The following is a 13,256-nucleotide window of genomic DNA, read 5'->3' on the forward strand; positions in this document are numbered from 1 at the left end:
TAATGAAATTTTTAGCAATTGAAAGTGATACAAGTATGTTTTTCACCTTTTGAGACGCAATCCATTTATGGATTTCTTAGGTTGCTCATATTCATTTGAATAATTTTGCTTTTCAGAGCAAGACATTAAAATTTTCGAATGTGTTAGGAAGATTGCTAAGTGCACAGAGAAGAGGTATAGTAGTGTTAATAGGCTGTGCTCTTTTCTATGAGACCTTTTTATGCTTTTAATATACAGGTGTGCCTTGCTTTAGGAAGACTTGATTTATTTTTTGTAAGTCTGAATCAGTAACATGAATCCTTGTGTTAGTAGAAGGATTTTTAAACTCAGGATTTTTATTAATAGCACACTTCTCTAATATTTTATTTAGCCTAAGTCTTCAGAAGGACAACTTTTTCCTAGAGTATGATTTATCAGTTATGAAAAGTTTCGTTTACTCTGGGTCAAGAGTTATTAGCTTCCAAGTTTTGTACTTCCCTTTGTTTAATTTTTGTTCACAATTAAAAAACTGCTCTTGTAAATTATATAAAATTCTAAGTGTTTGAAGGCTTAAAATGTAACTCATTTTTAAATGGATCTTGAATAATAATGTAAAGTATATTATTTTGGCCTCTTACCAAGCATTATCTTAAGCTTTTAACATACATTGTCCTATTTAATTTTTAAAGCAATCTTCTGAGTGTAAGCCCTGTTATTTCCATTTTGCAGATAAGGAAATTGAGACTTAGAAAGTTTTAAGCAACAAGTCCAAAATAACATGTTTAGCAAGTACAATAGAGTTGGAATGTTAACTGGGGCAGTATGATTGTGAAGTCTTTGAATTTGGCTCTTATGTTATATTCTCCCCTTATTATAGGAGTGTAAAATCATTGAATTTCTGAGCTGAAAAGGACCTCAAAGATTATCTAATTCAACCCCTTCACTTAATCTTTTCACTTCGAGAAGACAGAAGATGAGAGATTTGAATTTGGCCACTATCACATAGAGCTAGACCCAGGGTACCCTGACTTCTAGTTTATGCCCACTTAGTCCAGTTCATAACATTACTCCAGTAGGCCTAGAACTGGTAATAAGAGACCCTTTATTCTAGTTCTACCATCTGTTTAAGCACATGGAACAGTGTTTGTATTAGTAGGTGCTAATTAAATATTTGCTGCACTGAATGAATGAATGACTTGTTTTCTTTTTAATGATAAGACTGTCGACAAAACCTGACATGAATAGGGTCTCTTGGTAAGAATTTACCTCATTGGCCTTGTAATTCAAAAATTTCCTCTTGATTCTTCTAAGCTTAATAGAACATAGTTGAGGAAGAAAAAGCTCTTCAAAGGTCAGCCCCAAGAAGGTGATGGAATCTAACGAAGGCGACGAGTGATAATCCATTTATATAGCATATATTGTTTTGGTTTGGCTAATTTTTATGTCCGCCAGGGTATATACTTATAACAGAATATGATTGTGCAGTAAGAAAAAAATCAGAGAACATATTGTGTGGGCAGAGGACGCTTTACAAGCTTAGTAGATAATTTTGGCCTTTTTTTGTTCCATAGTTTATCTGACTCCAGAAAAAGAACCCGTACAGGAAGATCTTGGCCTGCTGCAATACCACATTTACGGAGGAGAAGGGGTCGTCTTCCAAGAAGAGCACTCCAGACTCAGAACTCAGAAATTGTAAAAGATGATGAAGGCAAAGAGGATTACCAATTCGATGAACTCAACACAGAGATTCTGAATAACTTAGCAGATCAGGAGTTACAACTCAATCATCTGAAAAACTCCATTACCAGTTATTTTGGTGCTGCAGGTAGAATAGCATGTGGTGAAAAATACCGAGTGTTGGCTCGTCGGGTGACACTTGATGGAAAGGTGCAGTATCTTGTGGAATGGGAAGGAGCAACTGCATCCTGACTGTAGGACTGAACATTATGTTCACTGCACTCTCATTTTCTGTAGGTACCATTCAAAGCCCTAAAGGAGTCTGGCTTTTACTATCTTTCTTAAAAAAAAAAAAAAAAAAAAAAAGAAGAAGTCAAAAAAAATTCACAAAAGAAGATGATACTAGCCTTAACATGTACCTGTCAATGTTATGGATATTGTCATAAAAAGATATCTTTTAAAAATAAGAGACTTAATTTTTTAAATCTTAAGATTTGTAGAGTGTTTCTAGGGTAGGATATTAAAAATGATTTAAACCCATGCATGGTGTTAGACAATTTTTCTAATTATTCCATTGAGTCAGTTTTTGTGATTAGTGGTTATCAGAGCAAACAGATCATGTAGATATATAGCACAAGTATTTGAAGAAACATTGTCTGTTTTGTTACCAAAATGTTGGAAAAACTTTATTTCAGTACCTTTTAGATTTCATAAAGTGCAGTGTATATAATGCCTACTAAAAGACTGTAAAATATTGAAATTTTCTTTCAAGCAAAGTGTAAAAAATATATTGAGCCTGTAAATTGCTCTGTGACTAGACTTCATTGTCGTCTTAATATATTCTTTGCATGTGCATATATATACACACAGGTGTATATATATGTGTGTGATTATGTGACCTATGCAATACAAATTATGGGAATGGGCAGCTTTGGAGTATATATCCCATAATTCTTTTTTCAGGAATAGTTGCAGTATTTACACAGCAGCATTTCTTCTCAGGCTTTTATTGGGTGCTGTTGCTTGCTATGTATGAAGAGAAATGTGTCAGACAAGGTTAGTGTGTTCTGAAGAAGGGTGTGAACAACAGTGTTCATGGGCTTTTAGAATGCTTTTCTCTTTCAGTCCTTGTAACTCAGCTGTTCAGTACCTAAAACAAATTCAACAATATGAACATTATCTCCTACTAGAAGTAACGTTTTTAAGTTTTCATGGCACATTATGATTGTAAATGTCTCTCAGTTTTAACAGTAAGTCTATAGGAGTCCTGTGAAGATTCCTGAAATGTCTGTAGTAACTGTTAGTCATGTTGAATAAGTGTAGTATGAACAAAGTATTTTATTGCACAGGGTTAACAAGCAGTATGTTGCCTGCCAAGGCTACTGCTGTTTTATTACAACATTACCTCTTGTTTTTATAAAATGTACCAAGATTTAAATTGATAACTTTATTTTACATGTAAAAAAAACCAATTTCTTTTATCACCAGTGTTAGAGTTGTCTTCTGTTTCTTTTTGTTTTGTTTTGTTTGTTTTCTTTTTTAGCCAAAGAGTAAACAGAAGAATATTCTTATTTTGGTGGCATTCATTTTATTCTTAAAAGTGATTGGTGGATTTTAGCCTAAAAATTGGGAATTTGCTGCCAAAATGAAAAATATGTAAAGTGTAGTGATTACAGAGCGCTAAAAATGTGGGTTAGTACTTATTTATTCCATTGATTGATTATTTGACTGTTTATAAAGAAAGTTGCTTTATTTCTTTAAACATCTTCAAAAGATGACCTTTTCTTGTCACATTATAGCCAAAAGAAGCAGAGAACTTCGTTGTCCTGCGTCTGGTTCCTGGTTGGCCAGGTATAAATGAGCTTTACAAAAGTGCAAATTAAAAACTGTCACTTCTGTTTACCTCCACCAAAACTTGATTTTCCCCTAGCTATTAATTTAAAGTTGCCTTTCCTGCAGCTGCAATATTTTGAATAACACACAGAGTTTGTGTTGATTTTGAATGTTTGTTTATATCTAGGGGTAATGGAAAATGTAAATCCCGTGTAACCTTACTCACTCCACCTGTATCATATTATTTCATTTTCCCCAAAGTCCTTTAATTCTAACTGAACACCAGCAGTATTTTTAGTAACTCTTTCTTTGGCATATTTGGAAGATGATTTATTAAGCTGAACTGTCTTTAGACGTAATTATTGTGAATGTCTGTTTTATTTTATCATGGTGGTTCACTTGGCTCTGATGTTCAGTTTGTATTTTTGGAATTGCTTTACTTAGAATTAAAACAGACCAACATTAAATGTGTGTATTTTTTAAAGAGCTAATGAGTTTTGCTTCTGTATTTGCTTGAAAATACACACTGGTTCAGTAGATGACTACTTTTATTTAGCCAGGGAACTAAGGATTTTCCAGTTCCATTGTAAATATGTTCACTTGAATCATTTATAAAATTTTGCTTCCATTTTCCTATTGTCCCCCAAATAATATGAATAATTATTGCGTGTTTATCTTAAATGATCCTTTAAAAAAATTAATGTTTAGCCACCTTGTACACTTTATACTTGAAAGACAGTATATACCTCCCTCTCTGCCCTGTCCCTGAACTTAAAAAAAATCAGACTTTTCAACAGTTTGCTTTTTACTACCGTTACATAGAAGGTAACCTTACATAGAAGGTGTCACTATTCACATAAAAGGATTTTCTATTTTTTGCCTAAAAAGCTTTGCCCCTAGGCTACAGAAAGAAAAGATGTAAAAATAATATACGTATTCATTTCAATTCCATTTTTATTTCAAACACATTTTTATAAATACCCTGATAATAAATGATACAGATTCTTAGGCTCTTAGGTGATCAAACAAGATCAGAACATGAGCTATCAGAGTTACTCTGTAAATTCTAATGTAGGAGTGATGAAGTTAGGTCTTGCTAGATATATTTTATTACCAAATGTTTAACAGAAGTGAATGTTCATGGATATGTGACTTGAGGTACATCTCTCTCCCCTTTTATTTTTCAGAATATGTCCAACAATGCATGTTTGGTTTCTGTTGCGTGTATATTCAGAAGATTTCTATTTTCAGTGTTGTGGGTAGTACTGATTCTAATTTTTGGTCTACTTAATTGAGTTTCTACTAGTACTATTAAGTTTTGATTGGAACATGATCTGACTTGCGTTGTTACAGCAGACTTTCTTATAATGTGCTTCTCGAGTTGTTTGAATGAGGATGTGATGGCAAAGGAAGATGCCTGTGCAACTTTGGGAAAATATTTTTCAAAATGTTGGGTTTGTATGGAGAAGTTTTCCTCTTTAATTATATTTGAGTATCTCTATGAATATATATTCCCAAAAGCCTCCTTTAGTTTCTTCTATGGCAGTTGATCTGTCATGTCCTTTCCTCAGGAAAACAAAAACTTGACAGTTAAATGTAAAGTGAGAATTTCATCTGATCGTGGATTCTTTTCTAATTAATAGCAGTTAAGAAACCAGATGTCTGACTGATATAAATTTGGAGATGGGATAAGCTGTGAAAGCAAACCAGCTCACTGAATAAAAAGTAAATGGGAGCAAGTACAATATTTGTAATTTTTAAGTTGTAATCTCAAAATGTCTTGGAGAAATAGCTAGTTCAAAATATTAGCTATCTTTATATTAAAAATTAGAATAAGACCGCAAATTTAATCAGTTCACTCTTTTTTTTCTCCCCTCCCCTCACTTCCAACAAAATCCCTTTTTGCTTGCTCCCCTTTCATTTTCTTTTTATTGGAGATGAGTATTGAAGCTGGATACTTAGTAATGACGCCTCACTTTTGCAGCATATTCAAGGAATGTGATAGCTCATTCAAGGAAAATTTCCACTGGATTTAAGCAAGCAAACAAATGAACAGTCTTCAAAGGTGATAAAATGTACCTACTGGATAAAAACAAAAATATATTTTGTCATTATCATTAGTTTAATTTCTGTTCCTTGTATTTACTAAAAGGTGTTCAATTTTTTTTTTTTTAAACCCTATAATGTGATTTGTAAATGAGGGTAGCAGATTGGTTCTAAACAGGCACAGATTGATTCATGAGGGGCAAAAAAACTTTAGTTAATGGTTTGTGGCCCTCCAAAGCTCAACTCTAGCTGACAAAAATGTCATTCCTGAGTAATTAATTATTTCTGTTGAGTTTTCTTAAGTATCAAAAGAGCAGCACTAACATCAAGTTCATGGAACATACACAAAATATGTGCAAGGTCAGTGCTACGAAACTATGGCAAATGGATAGTTATGTTTTGAAGGACTTTGTTTAGTCTTGAAGTCACGTGGTGAGAGGTGGTCTGCACATGTCTGTTGGCTTCCATTGACTCCCTTGTGGATGTTGTTTATGTTTGACCCTCAGTGCTTTTGTTTGTGACCTGGGCTTCGAGAATTAAATAAAACTAGTTTATATTTTGTTAATTTAGTTCTGCCAAGGTTGTCAACCCATTGTTAATTATGTCAACCCCTGAAAAGAAAAAATGATAATACCTGAATGAATGTCCAGCAGATAGTTAAAAGTTTTTTCATATCAAACAGAAGTTAAAAGTAAGTTTACCAGAAACAGTTTTTATAACAAATTAAGTTTTTCAAATGTTTTACTTTTGCTGGAGAAATACTGTTTTGAATTTTTAAAAATTTGATTACATTGCTATTACGTGTTTATGTAAATTGATAATTTGCATATGTAATCTTAGACACATTGCAATTTATTTAATAGATTACATTCAAAGATACTCAAAATGAAGTTATAAATTTAAATGTTAATAGCAGTATCCAGTATTAATAATATATACTTAGTGCAGGATTATAATTAGTGTTGTTTTAACTACTAATTGACCTCCAACATATTTTATCTTTAATACTATTAGTAATAGAATGTAAAGAAATTTTTCCCATACAGAATTTCCTGTACAGAATTAGTGGAATGTGAGGAATTTTTTCCTATACAGAATTTGAGACAAAAACAAGATTTTGTGAGCATTTCGGTCCCCTTTGAAATAATGTAAAACTTGCTTAGCTATCCCTGAAGTTTTCCTTGAGGAGACATGAAAGTTTCAGGAAGTGAAGCTTGTTGATGAGAGTTTTGATAGGGAAAGCCTCTTGGTTCATCTAAGACATGGAGGCACAGTTTTGGTTCCTGTATCCCTCTTATCACCAAATCTCTCCCAGAATCCAAGAACATACCTATAACAGGTCCATTGACTGCTATTGTTTATTTTCTTTGTATTATAAGTTTGCATAACCTTATATCTTAGACTTTCTGTCTTATTTTTACCTCTGGATATAAATTTTCTAATGAAGGATTCTGTCATTAGAAACCCATTCTTGATACCTCTTTATACACCATTAAAGACCAGAAACAGTTAAAATGCCACTTTGTTGAAGATTTTCTGGAATGTGTTAAGTACTTCATGTTTTTAAAAACAGTATTCCTAGCATGTTAACCTTTTCCTAATTACTGAGAGGTTGTAAACGTTCATTTATTGTATATTGTTATAACATGGTATTCTCAGGGATATAGATGTGGTTTGGGGAATCTTGTTCTTACTCTTAATGACTTAAGCTAAGTGGCGATTTTATGTTAATAGCAACATCAGTATTAATAATATATACTTAGTAAAGGATTGTAATCAGTGTTTTTTTGGTCTATTTTTACATATCTTCTGTAGCAGTCTCATGTTAATAATCCATGTTGATTCACAATGCATTGAGCATCTTTCTCCCTTTCCCTTCTCTCCCACCTAGTTTCTAAACATTACTAATTTGCTGTAGACTGGAAAGAATTTAAGCAGGGTTTTCTGCAACAAATAGATAGCCATGTAAAAATAAAATTTTAAGCCTTATTTTACCCACAGTTGGATGTTTTTAGACTCGAGTGCTCAAAAAAGAAGTTTTTCTTTTTTCTTTCATTTTTATTTTTCTTCTTTTATCATATATATGGTGGTTGGGATTTTTAGAAATCCGACAGCTGGATAAGTGCGATAAGACTGTAATGTAGGCTAGAATAGGTCATTTTGTGACTCTACTCAATCTTTAGATTACCTTAAAGTAGCAAAAATGCTTGGAAAACTAAGCACCATGGTCCATGGTTTTCTGTGACCTAGTAGCTGGACTAAGACAAAAGCAAAATTACAATACAGTAAAACAAAACAAAAAATCAGTGGACCTATTACAGATACACTCTTGGATTCTAGAAGAGATTTGGGGATGAAGGGATACAGGAACCAAAACTGCTTTCCGTAAGTTTTAGATGAGCTGGTAGGCTTTTCCTCTCCAACAAGGTGTTAGAGTTTGCTCATGCCATCTGTGCATTATAGGAAAGATCTAGTACGAACTTGTCATATAAGAATAATACCATTTTAGAAATAGCAAATTGACATGGGTTTATTACATGCACATATTTAATAGTCATAAAAGTAGCCTGAAGGAATAGAGAGGAGATGGTATGTCAATCACAGCAATAATTCAATACAAAAACTTGACAGTTAAATGTAACTATAAATGAATATAAGAATTCATTCATAAGGTTAAGTGAATATAAGAATTAATATTAGTTATTTAATTTTTTAGAACTTTAAGTGCTGAAATTGTCCGATTACAGTAAATTTAAAATGTTAAGCTTCAGAGGATCATAATTGATAAGAAAATAGTTATCAAAATCATGTAATAATGTTTGATCATGGCTAAATAAGTCAGGGAAATGTGTAAAATTAAATTCAGTGCTGGTTATTTCCTTTATGGAGAAGGTATTAGGTTGGTGCAAAAATAATTGCAGTTAAAAAGTTAATAGTTGCAAAAACCGCAATTACTTTTGCACCAACCTAACATAATTTAAAATCTCAGTAAGGTCAAATTCTTGATTTTTTGTTGTTGTTAATTTTTGAAATAATTTAAAAATTTGAAAATATTTTAAAAGTAAGTTTTTACTAGTACTTAATACAAAGACTTATGTGCTTGAAAATATAATTACGTTTATTTTGGGGCCTTTTCTAGAGAAAATAAGTATGTTGTCAGCCATATTGTCAAATTTTATTTGCTAAATGAAGATGCCAGTGTCATAGATAAGCAAAATTAACGAAATACGCAGTCAGTTATGTTATATTAGGAATTGCAGGACTTTATTATTGGTTTAGGCTCATTGAAATTATTTTTGTATTCCTTAAGCACACTCTGACTTAAAAAAGCAAAAGTTGGATAACATAGAAACATGGCATGGCGCAAGAGTTAAAGGAAAGCACTGGATTAAATTTTTTATAGAGAATAAACAAAATATTGACCCATACCTAATACCAAATTATCTTGATAATATGAACCTTCACCATTAACATTAAGAATTATATCGTAGTGAAAATAGCAATCATAAAATAGAACATCTATTCACCATGATTATACTCTGTAGAAGTAGCATGAATTTAAAAAATTATAGTATATATAACTTTGGTTTTATGTGTTTTAAAACTGTATACTTTTAACATAAGACATTTATTATTGAGAGGTTGCACCGAACTCAATATAAGCCACCAGTATTTATAAACAAAATCCACTTCATATATATTCAGGTAAAATATGGTTTTAGTTTAAGAAGTACCTGTTCATTTCTTAAGAACCTCAGTATTACTCTAATTTTTGAAGATAAAAAGTTTATTTTTCTGAGTGTTGAAAAAGGTATACTAGTAAGGTATCAGTTGCCTGGGACTACCATAACAAATTACCACAAACTTAGTGGCATAAAATAACAGCAGTTTATCTCAGTTCTAGAGACTAGAAGTCTGCAATCAAGCTGGTGGGTGGCAAGGTTGGTTACTTGTGGAGGCTCAGAATCCATTCCATGCCTGTTCTCTAGCTTCTGGTAGCAGCCAGCCAATCTTGGCATTCCTTGGCTGTAGACTAGCATTACTCCATTTTCTGCCTCGGATTCACACAGTTTTTCACTAAATCAGATCTCCCTCTCCTTTCTCTTATAAGGAAACCAGTCATTGGATTAAGGACCCTCCTTAAATCCATGATAATCTCATCTCAAGATCTTTAATTTAAATACATCTGACCCTATTTCCAGATAAGGTCGCATTTCACAGGTACTTGGGTTAGGACTTGGACATATCTTTTTGTGGGGGACACAATTCAATCCAGTTTAGTATTGTTACAGGAATTTTTTTTTGGTATGCTTCAGTTCCTGAAAATGATTTTTCAAACCATTTTGTTATTTATTCTAATGCAGCAACTCAGCCTGTGAGTTGCTGTGAAGAAATGAAATACTAGGAGCCCTGCTCTGAATTCTTAAATTATAGAGGATACAAACATAAATACAACTAAATTTGAGTTGAAATGTGGTAAGTACTATGGAATATTGGTACAGTTTCCATAGGAACATACAATAAACCTAAGAGAGGCATTATTAGGAAAGGACATTGAAGGGAGTCTCATTTGACATTGGCTTTGAAATAGGATTTTGACTGGTAAAAATAGGGTGGGATAAGAAAACAGCATAACTTCAAAGAGATGGAGTATTTTTGGTGGAGGGTAGGGGGAGCTCAAGGAGTATAGTTTAGAGAATGATACAATCTTGGGGAGTTAGGACATGAGCATTAAGCAATATTTGAAAACAGTATATGACTAAAGGTATTCAAATATGTGCTATATCCCTGCAGAAATGAGATTAATTTGGACTGTAGTATTTGTTAGGTTACTTTGAAGGATAGATTGGTTTAAAATAGCAGCTAAGGAGGGGCAGCTGATGGCTCAGTTAGAGCGGTGCTCTTAACAAGGTTGCTGGTTTGATCCCCACATGGGCCACTGGGAGCTGAGATGGGTTCTGGAAAAACACATTAAAAAAAAAAAAAAAAAAAAGCTAAAGGGAGAGAAAATCTTAGTTCACAATGAGGGTGCAAGATAAGAATCTGCTTGGAGTTGAGAATCAACATCTCATTGTGAAACATACAATATGAAATAGATACAGTTACCTCCTTCACTTAGTGTTCTGTTTGCTGGGAAGAGAAGAATGTATATGGTTAGCTACTATTTAAAGGGGTCAGAGTGGCAAGATTTAAGGGAAGGAAGAGATTACTTTTGCCTGGGGCCTGGCTGTAGAGGACATTTGGGAAAAATGAATTATTAAGGAAGGCATCATGAAGGAATTTAAAATGGGGCATGAATGATACGGACCCATAGAGAGAGACAGCACGGAGGCATTCCAGAGTGCAGGGAGAGGCAAACACTAAGTCCCCACAGAAAAGGCTATTCAAGTTCAGGTAGTGTGTGGCATGGGTGAGGCTGAAGGATCTGGACTCTGGTGGAACTGCTATGCTAAAGTGTGTTTTTAAGATTAGTTTGGCACTGGTATGTAGAGAGAAAGATGTGAGGTGCAAAGCCAGCTAGGGCTAATCTAAATCTAGGTAAATCGGAGGTGGTAGCAGCAGTAGGAATTTTAAGAATATGTATAATAAGAGATTTGGGGAAATCAGCTGATAGTACTTGATGACTGACTAGGTAAGGAGGGGTCTTTTAAGTTTTGAGGACCTGGGAGGCTTGTGATGTGATTAGAGGAAACGAGGAGCAGACCTGTTCAGAAACCAGCAAGGAGGGTGGGCTTAGTTAGAATAAAAGGTGCTTGGAAGCGATGGAAGAAGTACGTGAAAATAGGTCTGGATTATGGAACAACACTTAGTTAATAGTTTCTGCTTCAGTCAGGCGTTTCCCAGAACCTTATGCTCTTTATTATTAACAATTTGCTCACCGTTTTTTGAGCAAATACCTAGACTCAAGTTCTTCATGGTACTATGGCAGGAATGTATAAAATTTTCAGTAAAACTGAGTGTTTCTGTCTTACTTGCTACCATACTTTCAGAATAATAACTAATTTAGAGCAGAGTTAAGATATTTAGCTGAACCCCAAAACTGTTTTGTTGAAGCATAAGTACCTACGAGTGTGTTTATAGTGAGAAATCATTGTGTGTTTGTTTAAAGCTTATTCTGAAGCAAAAACACTAGTAAGTGTTTTCAAGAGAATACTTCGTGGGGCTTTCTAGGTGGATATACTGTTGTGGATTCAAAAATCCATACTGTACTTCAAAGTATTACATAAAAAGCAGGTTGTAATAAAAATCAAACTTGAAAATATTTTGTAAAAAATAATTGTAAAAAACTAATGTACAAATAATTTGGGTTTTAAAATGAATGAGGGAAAGACACTATCCTGGGAAGAAAAATTAACAATAATACTTAAAAAATAGCTATTCAGAGTGGTGAGTAAAAATGTCAATAGGTTTCTTGTCTAACACTGGAAAGCAGCATTAAAATATTTCAAGTAGTTACTGAAATTGAACTTTTAAAAATTACACTATTTACTTTGTCTTTGGTATTGAGAAATATAAATTTAGGTTGAGAAAATGACAAGCATTTGCTGTAGCCCAGTCATAGTGTACTCGTGAAAACTACTACAATCAACAAGTAATTCATCCCCTTCACAAGGAAGCTGCAATAGCCTCCAATTTTGCATTTTCTTGTAATAGAAATTAATCCTGTCTCAGATGAAAAATACTCCTTTTCCTCACTAAACCTGATTTGGAGGAAATAGTGCTAATTTGTTTCTAAAGTGTTGCTTTTCTGCTTAATCTTAGATTGTATTTTAGTTTGCAACAAAAAGAATTAGTGAAGCATTTCCAAGAGAAATGAAGATGTGGTTTAGAAGAAAGGGGTTATGATGGGAAAGGATGGAAGAAGTAGATGAGAAAAACGGTAGGAAGTTTTCTAACAACTCTGTTGGGTTTTTCCCTCCTAAATGGAAAAGCTTTATTTTATAACTATGATATAAAAATATTTCTCATTGAAAAATTCAGATAACACAACTAAAATATTCTGAAAATCCAATTCTACAATCTAGAGTAAATGGTATATAAGCTTTAGCCATCTAGACTTTGTCTAGTTTTTGTTTTTACCAAAAAAGGATCATTCATGTTGTTTTGAAACTTCACTTTTTAATTAATAATAAAGTGTGCCTCGTGTTTGCCCCAACAAATACTGTGTCTTAACCACGGGGTGCGGTGGGTAGAATAGACATGTTCTCTGCCTTCAGAGATTAGTAGAAGGTCTACATATGTTAATAATGATACAGTGTGATGAGTGCTTTGAAAGCCAACTGCAGAGGGAACACAGAAGAGGGACACCACCTAGGTTTGAGGGATCTGGCCACACTTCCTGTAGCCATAAATAACAAAGCTGACTTGGAAATGTGAGTAGTTGATAATTCCTGAATACTCGGTCTCTCCTAAGTTACACTGTCAGCTCTTCAACTGCAAATTCTTTGCTTTTGTGTTCTCCAAAGTCTTGCTCCAATTTTTCTCATCCTAAAAATATTAAAGCTTGTCTTGGGATTATTGTGATCAATGTAACTCGTATTAAATGCTATATGGGGATATAAAAGTATTGCATCCTGATCTTCCCTTGGGTGCCAAAAAGGAAATACTTTCCTTTGATAATATGTGGGTCATCCGCATAATGTTTTATAGCCATTTCCTGTTCCCCTGTCTAAAACTGTTCTTTGTTCATTCTTTTCTTCTTTGCTGTTTGTCCAAGGAAT

At 33.4% G+C, this 13,256-nt stretch overlaps 1 protein-coding gene across 4 annotated transcripts in view; it reads left to right on the forward strand.

Moving 5' to 3' along the window:
* Positions 1–3,980, forward strand: part of MTF2 (metal response element binding transcription factor 2) — a 58,360-nt gene extending 54,380 nt beyond the window's left edge. For all 4 annotated transcript variants that reach the window (XM_088791337.1, XM_019752783.3, XM_074335147.2 and 1 more), the window contains one exon: positions 1,551–3,980. In XM_088791337.1, the coding sequence (XP_088647463.1) occupies positions 1,551–1,908 (358 nt within the window). In that variant the 3' untranslated portion in view covers positions 1,909–3,980. The remainder of the gene's footprint in view (positions 1–1,550) is intronic.
* The last annotated feature ends 9,276 nt before the right edge of the window (positions 3,981–13,256 follow it).

This window comes from Rhinolophus sinicus, chromosome 14, assembly GCF_057876585.1.
Source record: "Rhinolophus sinicus isolate RSI-liver-muscle chromosome 14, RSI-T2T, whole genome shotgun sequence".
Lineage (NCBI taxonomy): Eukaryota > Metazoa > Chordata > Mammalia > Chiroptera > Rhinolophidae > Rhinolophus > Rhinolophus sinicus.